Source organism: Rhinichthys klamathensis, unplaced genomic scaffold (assembly GCF_029890125.1).
Source record: "Rhinichthys klamathensis goyatoka isolate OS25496 unplaced genomic scaffold, OSU_Roscu_1.1 h1tg000186l_1, whole genome shotgun sequence".
In the NCBI taxonomy this organism is placed as follows: domain Eukaryota; kingdom Metazoa; phylum Chordata; class Actinopteri; order Cypriniformes; family Leuciscidae; genus Rhinichthys; species Rhinichthys klamathensis.
The window spans coordinates 911350-929632 of NW_026606714.1; the positions used below are offsets into that span (position 1 = coordinate 911350).

The 18283-nt window shown below is 37.1% G+C and overlaps 1 protein-coding gene across 7 annotated transcripts in view; it reads left to right on the forward strand.

Annotated features, from left to right (window-relative positions):
• Nucleotides 1-18283, forward strand: part of ebf1a (EBF transcription factor 1a) — a 168381-nt gene that overhangs the window by 80734 nt on the left and 69364 nt on the right. For 4 of the 7 annotated variants that reach the window (XM_056261811.1, XM_056261814.1, XM_056261813.1 and 1 more), the window contains exons 7-8: nt 11839-11920; nt 12859-13015. In XM_056261811.1, the coding sequence (XP_056117786.1) occupies nt 11839-11920; nt 12859-13015 (239 nt within the window). The remainder of the gene's footprint in view (nt 1-11838; nt 11921-12858; nt 13016-18283) is intronic. The other 3 variants (XM_056261812.1, XM_056261815.1, XM_056261817.1) reach the window with 1 other exon arrangement.

Here is an 18283-nt window from a genome sequence, read left to right on the forward strand (position 1 = left end):
ATCCAACTGCAGAGCCGCAACACTGATGAATGGAAAAGAAGGTGAAACAGTATGTAATATTGCAATATAAAAATGCAGTGAAACAGTATGTAATATTGCAATATAAAAATGCAGTGAAACAGTATGTAATATTGCAATATAAAAATGACTCGTAACATGAAATGTAACTTATTCCTGTGATCCAAAGCTGAAGTTCCAGCAGCCATTACTCCAGTCTTCAGAGTCACATGAACTTTCAGAAATCATTCTAATAAGCTGATCAAGAAACTTTTCTTATGTTTTTTTCCTGGAGACCGTGATAAAAATATTTTTTATCAGGATAAAAAATAGGATTCTTTGAGGAATAGAAAGTTCAATGGTTCAACTTTAATGCATCTTTGCTGAATAAAAACAATACATTTCGTTGAAAAAAAATCCCTGCAGTTACCTATAAGTGTGCTTTTGAATGCTTTATGAAAGCTGCAACTTTCTCACAATTGTGACTGTATATCTCACAAAATGACTTCATATCTCACAATTGTGCCTTCATTTCTTATTTTAAACCTTATCTCACAATTACCTTATTTATTTTTTATATTTTTTACTCCAAGGCTGAAACAGGCTTCCATCTGCTTATCCCAAACTTGTAGCTTTCTTAAATATCATTGTAAACCCAGAAATCCCATTATTTTCATTATTCCTACATTATTTCCCAATCTAACATTTTTTTTTTACAGCTGATTATAGTTGCATTTGTGTCTTTTGAAAGTTTCTTTTAACCAGGGCAACTTGTCTAAAGTGTATTTTAAACTGTAATATCACCAGACTCATTTGGTTTCCTCATTTAGTAGCTATTTAGGAAGTGTTTCATGTTCTTATAATTAGAGCTCTTGTCTCTCGGCTCCTTCTGGCCCCTCCTCTCTCCGCTCTGTAGTTTTATCTTGACGCGGCTTATACCGCAGATCAAAAAATTGTCCCACTGAGGATGCCATACTTCTGCAATTACCAAGATGTTTATTATATCTAGTGTAATAATTTTGGTCGCTACAGGGATTATTTTAAAGTTATTACCACTTTGATATTAGCGCTTTTCTCAGGTTGTGATTGTGTGTTTAATTGTACCAAAGTGACATATAAACCCCATTTTAATTTAATGAAAGTGAGAAAGTGAGATTATTAAAATATGACTGCATCGGCAGCCCGGCTGTGTAATTATTTTGGTAAATTTGTGCTGGGAGGCATGATAGGGCAAACTGTACTCATTTGCAGGAGGCTAATTTAATAAAGCTCAACCCTCTTTATATGAAGGTTTCCCTGTTTAACCCAATTGAAAACCACACCAATTTGCTGTACTAATATTTCCAGCACTATCGGGCTAATGATGCTAACTCCAAACAGCCCGGAACCAGTAATTAACGGAGATGCTAATGAAAAGGTGGCGGCACCTTCAGCACGCTACTGCGGCGGACACTATCTATCTCGGACTAGTGAAAAATGTATCCTCTTATCTTGCAGCCCATAATCCTCCTCTTCTAATTAGCCACTTCGTTCAAGCAGAATGGAGAATCACAACTTTCATCCCTCCTTTTCCAGAGAGATTGAGAGAGCAGGGTTCAACCCAAAGAGACTAGCGAGAAGAAGAGAAACACTGCCGGTAGGAGGAGGAGGGGGAGGAGGGGAGAGACAGCAGTGTATGTTACACTCTGCTGGTCACCTGTCAGCTGTCAGAGCAATTACAGCACCTCCTAGTGTTAAATGTTTAAAGTGCGCATTAGCATGTAGCACAGTGGCATCCTGTCCCTGTGATCCTGCGAGGCTGGCACTCGGCGACAGCCCCTATGCCGCCACAAATCGCAGCAGACAGTGCGCTGTTAAAATCAATATGCTGCAGTTTTGTAGTGCTTCTGTCTGACTGCGCGCCGTTGTCTAATATAATGTAAATAATAAATTATCAGGAGCAGATTACCAGGCGGCGGAGACACTCCACCTCGCAGTCACTCGCTCAAGAGCACTAATAGAGTCACACATCCCACTTTTGCACATCTTTTTCTCCTGCTCAGGCTTTTGAATACACTACACGCTTAAAAATAAAGGTCCCAAAAGGTTGTTTTTTTTGCAGCAATACCATAGTAAAACCATTTTGGGTTCCCCAGTTCATGTTAACCATTCTTTTCAGAACCATTTTTTTCTTAGTATGAAGAACATTTTAATAATCAGAAGTTTTCTTTTCCACTCTAAAGAACCTTTTGTGCAATGTAAAGGTTCTAATAAAGAATCTTTGTTTTTAAGAGGGTATACAACACCTACGATCAAGCAAACAGAATAGATTTGTGCTGGTATGATGTCAGAAGACTAATTCGTCGCTGGTTCTTTCGAGATTTTCCTATGGAGTTTTATCATTTATATATATTTTTCGATTTATGTTTAAAATAAAGCCTGTGGTAAACATAACTTGACTATACTTTGACATTTTATTCTACAACGTAAATTTAAAACTCCATAGGAAAATCTCGAAGGAACCAGCGGCGAATTAGACCAAGTTCTCCCGTCATACCATGATTAATTAGCGATACATTGAATAAACTGGCATAATTAACAGTTAAATACATTTATTTTGAAAGCAGAGAGTCTGAGTTTGTCTTTAAATTTTCCCCGTGGCATTTTACATCTGCACCTGGACCCCCTTTGTTGTGGGTTAAAAGAGCGATTAGGTTTTAGCGGGACACGCCGGATGAGAGAAGACGTAGGCAGGGAGCGAGTGAGTTCTAATTAGGTCAGTGGAGGAGAAAGGCAGCACACTCGTTCTCCGTGAAAAGGTCCCTCTGTCCTTTGCGTCCTATCTGCGGGTGACTGGATAAGACAGGTGAAGGCAAGTAGAAGTGGTAGCTGTCAATACACCTCCCTCGCTCCCCTTCCCTCTGATGCCATGAATTATTTGTGAGAGCAGGCGATGACAAAAGGATGCCTCACCTGCCGTCCCGTCACACCCACAGAGAGTTGATTCCATCAGATGTGCGAGGGGGAACAGAGTCCCTCCTTTACATTTCTCTCTGCTCTGCTCTTTTCTCTAACCTCATCATTTCTAAATCAAAGCACTGTAAACGAGTGCCGTCCCGGTCTAGCTGGACCCTCAGAGCCTCTCCTCTTCCATGCTATACATTTCCATTTTTCATAGACTAGTCCCATGCTTTTTGCAAAGTCATTCTATTTTTTTATACCAGTATGGGCCAAATAATCTTAAAAATGAAATCATGCCAAAGCCTTAATTAGCTAGTTTCTATTGTCAGTCAGAGGCAATAGCGTAAATCTTAAATACAAAAAAAAAAAAGTGTCAATTTTTAGAGATGCACTACTGTATAGATGGCTACACATGCAGTAAAAGCCACAGACCTATAATGATTTCATGGGGTAGGCTATATCTTGGCTATAGCTGGTAAGAAATGATCTTTTTTCCACAGTCATTCAACAAGTATTTAGATGGTAACACTTACCATACAAAGCAGTGTATTACAATTATTTAATCGCAATAGCTTGAAATAACTTAAAATAACAATAAATAATACAATGAATAATAATAATACCCATCTATTAATCTAGGTTAATGTTAATTTATACATGTAGTGATACATTTTGAATAAAATGAATCAACAATAAAACAATAATCAAAAATACTACATTCATAAATTAATTTAACCTAAATGCTGTTAAAAATATATTGAAAATTTCATTCTTTGTTCATGATACCTACTGCAATAACTAATTATAATTACGAATTGCACCGTATTATTGTAAAGTGTTCTCATTACATAAGGCCATGCCTGTGTAAAATTATAATAAATAATTTATGGCTAAAAAGTAAGCTTTACTTACACAAAGATATCAGAAAGGAATGTGATGTACTGTATCTATCCATATAGCACTGTTTTGAATCGAAAATCAATATTTTTGTAAAAATCAGATTCATAGCATTATAGGTCAAAAAACAATATTCCTTTGAGGTTAATCTGACCGCATCCTTCTGTTCCGGTGTTTTTTTTAGGGAATATAGGGATGTGTGAGTAGCTAAGTATTACTCAGGCCAGTTTGTTGGAGCCCTTTGGCAGTGAGTAACAGTGTGCTGTAAAGCTCCAGTCTTCACACAGAAAGCAGGCGGTCTAATGATCCCACTGGCTGCTGACCCTCAGGCCTGCGCTGTCCCTCCACTACCCCTCCATTACACTCCCTTCCTCCCTCCCTTCCTTCATCCCTGCCACATCTGCTGCCTCTCGCCAAAGGAAAAAAAATCAATCTCTCCATCATGAATTATTGAGGTGTTTGCCTACAGCCTCTGAAATATACAGGAGGGTGGTCTCTCTCTCTCTCTCTCTCTCTCTCTCTCTCTCTCTCTCTCTCTCTCTCTCTCTCTCTCTGTGTGTGTGTCTCTTTCCCGCTCTCCCTTTCTCTCTTTTCTTGTAAATTTAGTTTAAGATTTGTAAATTATGCACAACAGAATGATTTTAATATACTTTTTTACTTTCCACCTTAGATGCTTTATTTCTGCAGTTCACATTGCGTTGAATCTATCGTGTGGGATCTTTTTTTCCCCCTCTGAGCGGTGCAATTAATTTGTGCCTTATGTACACTACACTGCCAAAGGACAGAGGCTGTTTACAGAAAATATATCTATTTGTCCATAGCTTTCTGTATGATTAGCTAAAACTAGGGTCATTTGTGCTGAATTAGTCAATTATATCCATTAAGCCAGAGAGACGGAAGGGTTTAATGTGTAAATCTCAGCATAAAATATATGAAACAGCTGCAAACTGGGAGTAGGAGCAGTTATTTCCACTTCGACTCTCAAAACCCTCCCCTAATGAACTGAAGTTTTTACACCATCTCGTGCTGTACTACTGCTGGTCTGCTCTCTCACACACCTCCACTGGCACTTGTAAACAATAGCTTTAGCTGTAATGATTACATTAAATCAGGCAGTTGTCATATGACAATCATTATCCCTCCTCCAGTGGCAGCACTTGATTGACAGCTCCCCAAAACCCATGTGTGGTGGCTGCACATCGTTGCCTGGCTTCAGCTATCAATTACAGGCTTGGATTTGAAGCATTTATTATGTAAAATAATTCTCCCATCTACACTGCACTCGTCTCTTGGGTCTGGTCCCGCTGTCTGATGTGAAATTTCTCTCCTCGCTCTCCTCTTTCACGTTCATTGTCTCTCGCTCACTCTTTCTGTCTCACTCAACTCTTTATTGTTATTTGGTAAAGGGTGCGTCTTCCATTCATTGCTCTTAAATCGACACAGCCCAGGTAGTAATGGTATATGACTCCAATGGATTGTCAAAGGGAGGAAATGCAGCAATTCAAAACAGTTAATGCTCAAGAGCTTCAGCATAGTGAGAAGAACAGGCCTCATTAATTGAACCCTTCTTGAAGGGTTCCCCAACTGAATTGACCCCAATTGAAGAATTGAATGAATTCTTTTTTAATGTTTACCTGACCAATACAGAGTCATCTTGGACTTGTACTGACAACTAGTGGCATGGATACAGCATAATATAAACGCGATGCCATGTGATGCCATTGTAGAAATTGCTTTTCTCAGTCAGCCGTGACTCATTTATTCCACCAGAGGAGGGTTGACATGCTATTTGGTTGGTCACGCTATCTCAAAACCCAACTTTTTTTGTGTCTTCATCTTATATAATCATATTATATACACTACCTTTCAAACGTTTGGGGTCGGTAAGACTTTTTTTTTAAATGTTTTTGAAAGAAGTATCAAAAATTCAACAGTAATATTGCAAAGTATTATTACAATTTAATATAAATGTTATCTATTCCTGTGACGCAAAGCTGAATTTCCAGTATTATTACGCCAGTCTTCAGTGTCAAATGATCCTTCAGAAATCATTCTAATATGCTGATTTCTTGCTCAAGAAACATTTCATATTATTATCAATGTGCTGCTTAATATTTTTGTTGAAACTGATCATTTTTTTTCAGGATTACTTTATGAATAGAACGTTTAAAAGAAACAGTATTGTTTTAAAGCAGTTTTTTTGTAACTTTAAAAATGTCTTTACTGTCAATTTCAATTAATTTAGTGCATCCTTGCTCAATAAAATATTACAAAAATCTATCTGACCCCGAAGTTATGAAGAGTAGTGTATATGAAAGGTAGAAAAATGTGCACCTTTAATATAGAACATGATGGATTAGAGTTTTTTAAAATAGATAAATACATTTTGCGTACCAAAACAGTCCACACACATTCACCAAAATAGGACTAAAAATAAATAATGCTACAAAAAAAAAAAAAAAACACTCGAGACTGATTCACTCTGAGGAAACATTTGTAGACAATGGAAGACAGAGAGTGCAAATTCTTCTGCTATGATGTTATGATAAGAGAATTATCTTTGCTCGCTCGCAGTTTCTTCTTTCTCTCTCTCTCTTTCTGAAATAGTTCTTCGGTTGCATTTGGCACCAAACTCGCAGGCCAGTGCAGAAATCCAGCCATAATAAATGGAGGGAGGAGGGAAAAATAAGACATCTGAAAGACCAGCTAAGCAAGCCGGTGATATTTCTTCTTCTTGTTTTTTTCTCCTTTTTTTTTTTTTTTTTTTTTTGCCTGGGACAGATCTTTTGGAGATGTGTATTGTAAGCAATTTTAGAGCTGTCAGCACAACATGCCTACTGGTCTCAGCTTGCCTGAAGGCGGAGAAAGAGGAAGGTTAGACTTCTTGTAGCTGTCAGATTGTTCTACTCTGCGTTATTATTATTTTATTTGCAGTATCTGGTCTTGAAGGAATTACGAGAAAATTCAGAGTACATTAAGTTGGGAGGTTAACCGATGCACGTGTATATTTTCAAAGCATGAGCAATATGTTTTTCTAGAGGGGGAGCTAAAAGAGAGATCGAGTGAATGACAAACAGAGGCTGAAACGGACAGCGAGTTACAGGGCCGTCTGGCTTTAGCGCTGCCGCTCAGAAGATTAGCCTATCACTCGTCAACATGGTGTCGCCTTACTCAATTAGCCACAACTCAAACTCTGTGTTTTAAACAACTGCAACATTCCTATCGTGCCCACATAGTAGAGGTAATGGAGAGCTGCCTTGAGAAGACATCTGCCCCTGGTCCCATTAAGACAGCCCATGCTGCTGTCTCACCGAGGCTTTCTGGGAGACTTGAATGAAGATAAGATGGTGTAAGGTGAGGAGAGAGCGGATGAAGAGAGATATCATGCCACACCGAATGGCACTTTGAGTGTTGCTCTATGGCAAGAACGGGCATTGACTGTGTCTCCCAGAAATGGGCACATTTATATTCTCTTTCTCTGAGTCTCCCCCTCTCACACTCTTATGGTCTGCGTTAGCCTTCATAAAATATTCATGTTGGTTGTGCTCAGTGCCATAATTGCCATCTCAGCCTCTGAATAATTGATGGCTGGTGCCGTTGACTTGGTCTCATTTACTGAGAGTGTGGGTAATACCATACTCGCACATGCCACATGCTTTTATGCCATGCTGCCGCAGTTAGTGCTGACTCCAGATCGGCCGTTCTCTCCGCACACCACTATCATTCATTTGAAACCACCCTCACAGCTACAGTCAAATGCATTTAAATCAATAGTGCTAGTGACTTGGGCTACAAGTATCATTGCAAACACGGGGGGCAATTTGATTTCATTTGATGTGCTTTTTAGGAGCAAATCAAACTCGATAAGGGGCAGCAGAAATTTTGACAAATGCTTTTCTGTTTATTAAAGTGCATTTTTCTCTGATCGTCGCACTTTGAGTGGGTGTCTGATTGTAAAGACCACTTTCTGTGTGGATGTTTTGTAACGTTTTAATTTGACGACTAGCAAAACCGGCTTCGTTTTTGTGAATCGTTCCTGTGCTGAGATTTGAGGAGAACAACACAGAAGGTTCAACGCAGTCAGGCGAATCTGCAGGAGAGTTAATTAATGGGCCAGAGCTGAGCGGACAGATGTGACCCCTTGTTAGACTGAGGTCAAAGGTCAATTTGTTGAGGATTACATTAACCCTGCCTACACCAACCCCATCAGTCCTCGACTTCTGCTTTAATTCATTGCTCTCCTTCTTTTTCGCCCTGACATTCCCTCTTACCTCCTCTCTTTAAGTCAACTTCATAGGGTATTCGACCATCTCTGTTCAGTCTAAAGGGCACTACAAAATGCATAGGGAACAATATTACATCAATACATCACGTCACAGGAAGTGGAGACATAAAATTTCAGTGACATAAAAGTCACTGCACATCAACTGAATACCACAAAAAATATTTTATAAAAAATAAACAGGGAAAAGCTAATTCCTTGCAGCTGCTCATGGGTATAAAACAAATAAGTGATCATTGCCATTATCATGGCCATGGGCCAAGAAACAAATAATTATTATTTTCATATTAAACAGCACAGCCATCATTTATCATTGAATTTTGTCTTTTTGATTATGAGGAATGATATGCATTTAAATAAATAAAAATGGAATTTTTTAATTTTAAAAGAATATTAAGTAAAAAAAAGGACGTTTTCTTGAGCAGCAAATCAGCATATTAGAAAGATTTCTGAAGTTTCATGTGACATTGAAGACTGGAATAATGACGCTAAAAATTCAGCTTTACCATCACATAAATAAGTATTAAAATCCCTGTGTAGTTGAGCAATAAACACTGCATGGGATTTTGTGAATCACTCTCTCATTCTTCCACACCATCATCTGTATTCTTTCCATCTCAGTTACACTTTCATTAGCATCCGCTCTGATGTGTCTAAAAGTACAATGTAAGAGTTATTAAGCAGAGCAGTGAGTATGACAGGTGAGGCTCTGACTCAAACTCGTCCTACCCATCAGACACTTGGAGCGTTGCCCTCTTCCTCACGCTGACTGTGGTAATAGCCCTCTCTAATTGAAGTGCTCTTAGTCGTGCCATTTGCAATGCACCGTCCAATCTCTTCTAAAAGCATAAGGTCCCTGTCCGAAGTGCCCTACAGAGGGGACAGTAAGCACTTTATTAAACATTACACGTGTGATTACATGTACCCTCCCTGTTCGGCAGACATCGTAGTACTCTTGCTAATGCTAATGGAGCTATGGTGTCAACAAAGTCAAACTACACATTACACATGTGGATGAGGGCTCTAAAAACTATGAGTGAGTGTTTATGTGAACGTGGCGTGCGGTTAGGAGACCAGAAGGACAAATCTGTGGAGTGGAGGGAAAGAAAGACAAAGGATGTCTTCCTAAAGTGAGGGCACCCAGGGTTTTGCAGGGGATTTAGGAGGACTATGAGAGCGTGATGTCAGCGATGAGGTTAAGCCCAGACTTATCTCCACACAAAGCAGGAAAGAGAAAGAAAGCGAGAGCGTGGAAGAATAAGGGACAGGTCAGGAGTGCTCAGACAGGGTCAGTGGCAGAGGGAATCAGCGGGGAAGAAGCCACGGCTTAGAGTTCTTAAATGATATTATAGACGAGGTCTGTAGCGCTAATCTGCTTACCCAAACAACACCGTGGATAACACACACACAAACATGTTTTTATCAATGCACCCACTGAGCTGCAAATGCTAGATCTGATATTCATATGCACTGCGCACTATCATATATAGCATATTTTTGTTCCATATATTTACAAATTACATACAAACCCATATACAGTAGTCAACATTTGAAGTGGATCTTTCATCAAAGTTATACATGAATTTTGAACAATACCCATTCTTGTCTTAGGACAACTTTGATGAACTTTTTTGATCCACTTCAAATGTCGACTACTGTATATATATATATATATATATATATATACAGTAGTCAACATTTGAAGTGAATCAAAAAAGTTCATCAAAGTTGTCCTCTTCCTATACAGTATATACAGTATGTGATCATATGTATACACATTTTCCATCTGACATGCTACTAGGCACAACGGCTTGAAAGTTGGATGAATGGCCTGACACACATTGATGTGTAATGTTGTAGATGTTAGAAGGGTGGCACAAACAGTAGATTAAAGAGTAAAGGATGAGACCTGGGCCGCTTATCCTAGACAAATCCCAGCCAGTGCACACAGACTATGCATCTTACATTCCTTCATTGCTAAGTCAGCTGCACTCACGCACTCACTCACTCACTCACTCACTCACTCTCTCACACACACACACACACACTAAGTCACACGTACATTGGTTTTTCTGTCATTGTGGGGCTTTCCACTGACTTCTATTGTTTTTATATAAGCTACTACTGACTAGCCTTAACCTAAAGTCTAACCACACCCCTAAAAGAATCAAACTTTATGAAAAAAAGTTTATATGTATACGTATGCATTTATTTAAAAAGAAACAAAATAATACGTATTATTATTATAGCCTAAGAAGAGAAGAACGGATGAGTACACATACATATTTAGCTATACTTCGCAGAAAAATAGTAACTAGAAGTAAGCTAAATCTGACAACCTCCATTGGGAGACATTGATTGTAAAAATTATATTTAAATAAAGATTTTTTTTTTTTTTTACACTTTTTATTATAAAAAAATCAATGGCTAGACTGTACGTTTGGGTTAGTCTGTAGTATTTATAATTAGCTATATATATTTATAATTACACTAGCGTTCAAAAGTTTGGGGTCTGTTTTTGGTATGATTTTTTTATTTCTTTGAAAGAAGTCTCTTATGCTCACCATTTTATTTTAATTATTATTTATTTTTTATTATTTTTTTAGTTTTGTAACAATGTAAAAAATTTACTGTCACTTTTGATCAATATAATGCATCCTTTTTGAGTAAAAGTATTCAGTTGAACAGTAGTGTCTATAAAATTAATAGGAGTCCATGGTATTGTTAGTAAAAGTGTGTTGTTAAGTTTAAGATGATGGATATGTAGATCCAATAGTCACTACCCAAACAGGTTGTGGCACACAACTGTACCATAACTTTGTGACCAGCAGGCAGGCTACTGAAAGTAAGCGAAGGATTTCTGTTTGTGTGGGAGTGTCAATGCATTTGTGTAAGTATAGTGACAGGCAGCAAATATAATAGTGTATAGATGCTGCAGAGAGAAGTGGGTTCTCAACTATACCTGTGCAGTGAACCAGAAAACCATAAATGAAGAAAAAAGAGAGATACCCCACTGTGCTAATTAATATTGAGAGAGAAGGAGGGGAAACACGCTGAGTCACAGCCATACAATATCTGACAAGCCCACTGGATTCAACATTAAAACACTGTTATTAAAATGCATAAACAATAAACACTTAGAAATCATTTGAGACACATTATTAATTTAATTGATAAAGGGCACAGGAACATTCACAATATTGGATGTTCCCCTGTGAAGTTGAGCACAAGTACACAGTACATACAGTGAGTAGATGCGTCTAGCTTATTTATACATTTCTTAATAATAGTTCAGAAATCAATCTACTATTGTTACCTTACAACTGAACATCTCACTGGATCTGTGGCTATGGTGAATATGGGTGCTCTCTGGAATGACTTCGGTAACACATTTCAATCTCTCCTGATCTTTCTCTGGTTTTCTTCTTTTCACTCAGCTGACACTGACAGGCATGTTTCTGGCCTCATGACAGATGGTCTTCATATCCTAGACCAGTGTGTTACTCATTGTAACTGTGTGAATATGTATGTTGCTATCTACCTTAAGAATGCAGAGTAGGAGGATGCAGGTTAACTCCTCATAGCGGGGTGGCACATAACATAGCTCTTATGTGGTCAATGTCAATACCACACAACCCTGCCATCTTTACCTCAGTCTCTGCGCCAGAGTCTTGAACAAAATGGCCTTACCTCATAAATCCTCTTATTCTGTGTTTTTCCAGGTTCTTCCTGAAATTCTTTCTCAAATGCAACCAGAACTGCCTAAAGAATGCAGGGAACCCACGAGACATGCGGCGCTTTCAGGTAAGACCACGTCCTTTCTGCTCACACTTCCAAACTAAAGTGACAAAATTGCAATTTTAGTCATGTATGTGACTGGATTAATTACTGGATCGTTTAACATTACAATCATTATTATAATAATGATTAATTTATTTATATATTAATTTAATGTTTAACAGATAAGTAGTTCATGAAAATTCGTATAGGAAATAGGAAAATATATTTGAAATATTTTATTTTACTATTAATCTACATTCTTAATTGAATTAAATACATGCTATACTATACATAATCAAATAATCAGAATAAATCACATTTATCAATATTTGCTAAAACAAATCTTTCAAAGACATTACATTAGAAAATTATTACATTACAAAAAGTATAAATATTTGATTATAGTTATATTTATTATATCATTACATACACTGAATTAACACATTCTATTGACCACCCACTATTTCACTAAAAATGTAGTTTTATGTAATTTGAGGCCAAAGAATGGTTTCTTAACCGATAAAATGTGAGTACTTGAGAACATATAAAGAAATACTGATGGAGAGTAGAGAGAGAAAAAAGAAGCTTTGAGCGAATGAAGTGGCTGCCCAGAACAGGGATAATGTAAGCGGTGTTTGCCAAGTCTCATCAAGCCTCTTCCTCTCTTGAGATTGAGAGACCTCTCAAAGCCTGAGAGCCATTTAAATCAAGAGGCTCCTCAGTTGCTGTGAGACACCTCTAGTCTATGACTTCAGCTCCTTGAGAGCTGTTAGCTGCTGTCATGGTTCCAGGCTCTCTGGTGAAATGTGCCTGTATGTCAATTTATCAGTCAGCGGTTACACGTGTGTTTGTGCTGCTCCAACACTTCAGCTGTTTGTTTGAGCTGCGTATTCATTTGTATACAAGGACAGAGTGTGTCTTTGTGGGTCAAGTGAAGTGCAGTCATTATTCGTCTTCTGCAGGTGGTGGTGTCTACGACGGTCAACGTGGACGGACACGTCCTGGCTGTGTCTGATAACATGTTTGTACACAATAACTCTAAACATGGACGTAGAGCTCGCAGGCTGGACCCGTCTGAAGGAACTCCGTCATACCTGGAACACGGTGAGTGTACATACTGTATGTGTCTACCTGTTTACATGCGTTTTGTTGAGAAATAAAAACACGAGTTTGTCATTTTTCACATTGAGAAAAATAGGGGGAAACAGAAGGAATAAAAGACAAAAGAGTTACACCTTGCAATGTCTGTGTAATTGCTGTTGTAAAATCCTTCATTGTACTTTTCCCCACAACAAACTATTTTATTTGCACACAGCTAACGTTCCTAGCACATCCAGCAAAACTAAGCCACTTTGTCCCACTCCATGTAGTTTAATGTTTGCACAGATGGTTGCCAATCATGGCTAGCACTGCCTTCTTCTTTTACATCAACTTAGACAGTTTAAAGCTGAATTATTCAATTTCTACCCAACAAGTGTAAGCGAATGGTATTGCAAAAATAGTGATTTCACTTTTTCTGAACCCTCCCCCATATTCGATTGGTCAGAAGAAAAGATCGTTCTGTCTGATCGGGACAAAAGAAGGATTTGAGCCTCACAGATCCATAATGTTTACACTTTCCAGGGAAATCAACCTAGCAATGGCTTACTTACAGTTGTCTCTAAAAGGTTTAAATATTGAACAAAATAATCACTCTTAAAAATAAGTTAAACATCATTGGAGATATGGCCTAGTGGCGAACATGTTGAACAGTGGTGCTTATGTGCGGTCGAGTTCAAATGCAAAAAAACTAACAAATGCAACCGGGTCAGTCCCACTGAAGAATCCTTGAGTTTAATACTTTGCTAATGGGAAAAATGGTAATACACTGCAAGAGATATTATTTAAATAAAAAATGTTCGTGTTATCTATTGAAAGTATGTAAATATCCTTAACCCCTTTGCTGTCACCCCCCTTTTTGAGAATGGGGGTTAAAATGCACTATTCAAACTTAAATGGTTGTAATTCAAGAATGCTTTGGAATATAGACCTAAGTTTGGTCTTGTTTTAAAGGAAACACTCAGCAGATTATTGCTGAAGTGAAAACACTTCAAAAATGAAAGTATGAAAAAGTTATGGAAGTTTAAATTTACAGTAAATCAAAAAATACTGTACTATATATTTTTTATTTTATAAAAAATATATATTTTACTAAATATTTTTTACTATAAAATTACTATAAAATCAAAGCTATATATCTAACCAAGTTATGTTCCAAATTTGAAGTTGATATCACCAAAATTGAAGTTCCCATAAGATTTTGTTTTGGCGTAGTACCAAAAATAGCCACCGGGAGACGTACATTCCATTGAATTTAGTTGTATACATTCTGCCTCAACAAATTAATAAATTTTTGACCAAATATCAATTCTGTCACAAAATTTGGAACCTTGAGACTTAGACCTTTCTGACAATGTGTTTTGTCAAGATTAGAAAAGGTTTTGATCTTAAATTATGAAATATAAAAAAGCCCAAAAGGGGAGGAGCCTGATAAAATAATTTAGAGTACTATTTCTATGGTAACGCAACGTTCAATTTCAAAATGGTTTTCACAGGATGAATTCTGAGTTTGTAAGCTTTCAAATGATACCCAATTTATGATAACTACTAAAATATATGATGTAATAAAAAAGGCGATAAAAAAAGATATTATTATATTTTAGAGGATAATATATATATTATACTTTTTAGAGGATAATATTATATTATAATTTTTTATTGAAAAATTGTAGATTATATGTATTATTAGGAATTTTTAGCATGAAAACCAAAGTTTCAATTATTAAAGTTGTGTGCGTCAACTTTTTGTGACAAAGGTCAGAACTCCTGTTATGACACAGATTTTTTGAGGTGCACTCTTGTCAAAAAATCATCCGTTACTCTTCCTACATAATTTTTAGCAAAAAACAGCAGTCAAATATCTATTTAGGAGTCTTAGATCTTTCCAACCATATATAGTTTGTCATAATTAGATTAGGATTTAATAGTAATATAGCGAGGTCAATTTAGGCGTCCCGTATACGGTACAGTGACAGTTAAGGGGTGAAAGGTTTCTTTCTAAAAAAGTGGGTACGGTACAGTAAGACAATGAATATGTTCTAGCCCATTGGAAAATTGCATCTTTTGTTTTCAGAATAAACGTCACTAATATTTGTGCGATTTAGGCTTAAAACAAGAAAAGTTCAATGGGGTAAGACAAAAATATTTTGTAGATTTTACATTGAGGTCAGCTGTGTTTCAAACATTACTAAACTATTGACAATGGATCTTTTTCCTGAAATATTGCACTAATGTGTCCGCACTTTAAGGATTTCTTTTGCGGTATAACTGCAACCTTTTGTTGCAGATATTGTTTATATCTTTGGATTTTTCCATTGGATTTCATTGGTTTACTGGATGATTGGTGAATTCACTGATTGACTATACCAGGTGTGATTGCTCATCATGTTGATATAAAAGTTGTTGATATTTGTTATTTGCTTTGCCTGACGAAGACCGCTTGTGGTCGAAAAGTTTTTTATTAAACTTCTTTGGGAGCTCAGATAGCAGTGTGCCGGTTCTTTTGCATTTCAGCTCAGTTTTCTTTTGATCGAGCACCTGCTGAAGTGATGATTGGATGTGCACATACTTTGAATTGAAAGACAACTGTGACATTCAATCAGATCATAGTGACTCTGATCTAACACCTCTGTGTCCCGCAGTCATGTTAATGCCACTAATAAGTCATGCTGATGCCAGATACTGCTGGTGGTTTGAGCTAACCAGACATTCATTTGACCAACACACCAACAGTAGCAGTGCAGCAAAGCACCCACAATCCACTATGGTTTGTGCAGGCTAAGAAAAGAGCAGTGAACGCAGCATTCCCCAAGTGGCCTGTTCTCTTTAGGTTTGAATATGTGTCTTACGAGATCTCTAAGTCTTAAGCACTGAGCATTTATTTTCTGAGCGACATGTGGCCTTATCTGCTGTCCTCTATCTCTTGCAGGTTATAGTGCGGCCCTCATAAATCCGTCTAATAACATGTGGACATGATTTGAGCAATAATTTGATCCTCAGTCGCAATCAAATCCAATCATTTTCTCATTTATGTTTGGGATGACTCTAGAGAAGAACACATTTTTCACTTGGACTGTTAACCTCCGTCTATGATGAAAAAAAAAAAGGATTTGAATGATGATGATTTGATAATGATGATGCTGATGATTAAGTTCTCTCTATTCTCCTGGGGATGTCTTCAGTCTTTAAGCATAGTTTCCACTGCACTGAGAAAATGAAAAAAGTCAGTTTTCTAAAGCCTCAACATATTTGAAAAATTGTGGGAATTTTTTTCTCTTTCCTTCTCTTTTTTTCCAAAAGAAAGGATAGGATAAATCCTGAGACAGACAGGCTTATACTGTAATTCTGCATTAGTCTAATATAACACCCTGACGTGCACATATAGACATATTTTTCTTGCAGGGCAATTGCAGAAACTCACAGTCATAGCTTCAAAATTCAATACAGAGTTCCTGTAATAACTAGATTCCACTTGAAATTGGAACACTTGTCATTCACTGCAGTTCTACACATTCCCAACCCTTGTGTATGATCTTAAGTACTTAGGCTAATTTTATAATACATTTTGCTCCCAATAATAGCGTATTTTACCACATTTAACACATTTTACCATATTTAAATCCCTTCCACCAAATTCTGTTGATTTTTTCCACAGAAATCAGCACCAAATATGCAAAAATGGCCTTCTTACATCCCTTCACTCACCTCTGCTTAGCCACTCTTGTCTATTATTGTGTCAGTTTCAGACCATTTCCACTCCCCTCCAGCTAATGAGCCTGTTCTGTCAGACATGGTGTGCATGTGTGTTGATTGCTCTGGGCTGGGGAGACGAGGGTAAAGTGAGGGCACCAATACGTGAGGTCATGTCACAAATGCACTGTGGTGGAAATAGATGTCTGCAGGGCTTGAAAATGTAAGTTTGTAGAAGAGAAAGCTATTGTGCTTGTATCTGAGATGTGTGTAAAAGTGAGCGCGCATACGCATGCATGTAGCGTAAGGGAACAGATGGCGGCAGAGGAGGCACCAAAGTTTAATCCTATCAGATGGATTCACATACCACCATCTGCTTAATCCATGCACAATTTCAGCACCCTGCAAAAGAGTCGTCTTAGGCCAAGATTACCATCACAGATTGCTTCAACATTCCTCTTCATCTCTCCTGGTTTATCACGCCGCCAAATTGCATTATGCCCAGCAGTCACCCACAACACAGCTCATACAAAAAAAAAGACTAGCTGGGGAAGTCCTTAAGGCCACAAAGTGGATTACTTCACTTATGAAAATTACAACATGGCTGGAACACAGAATATTTGTGACATTTCGGTTAGTCTAAGGAGCTTTGATTTGTATATTCGGGGTTATTGAAATGCTTTAAAATCATGTTCCTTAATCTAAAACATGTAATTCCCTATTTAAATTGCAATATACCTTCAGGAAAACATTTAATATCACAAGGACTCTGTAAATCTGAATCCTGGAAGATAATCAAGTATTCCACAGATGCATCACTTATACTGGACGTATGTTGCTGTTTTAAATATTATTATTACTTCACATTTCTATATTTAACATGGATATAAAAAGTCTTTAACTTACACAAAAAGTGATTACACACTCATAACACAGACATTCTGCTGTTGCTGTATAATACACAGATAAAATGCAGAGATGAAAAAGAGGAAATATTCTTTATCCAGTAGTATTACACAATAATCTTACATACTATATGTGCTATTTAGTGCAAATTGATGTTCAAAACGCTGTTTAATGCTATTTGAGATCCTCATTGGTTTTGTACCAGATAAATACAGCTGTGTTTGCATAAATAAATAAATAAATATAAAGCTTCAATGTACAGTATTGTTCAAAAGTTTGGGGTCAGTAACATTGTATTCAGCAAGGATGTATCAAAGTGACAGTAAAGACATTGATAGTTACAATATATATATATATATATATATATATATATATATCAAATAAATGTTGTTGCTTTCAACTTTCTATTTATCAAAGAATCCTGAAAAAAAATGTTTGTTAACAAGAAATGTTTCTTGAGCATCAAATCAGCATATTAGAATGATTTCTAAAGGATCATGTGACACTGAAGACTGGAGTAATGATGCTGACTATGTAAATAAAATTTTTAATATTTTACAATATATCTGTTTTCACTGTATTTTGATCAAATAAATGCAGGCTTGGTGTTCATAAGAGACTTCTTTCAAAAATATTTTAAAAATCTTAACGACCCCAAACTTTTGAACGGTAGTGTGCCTAGCTTCTTTTTAT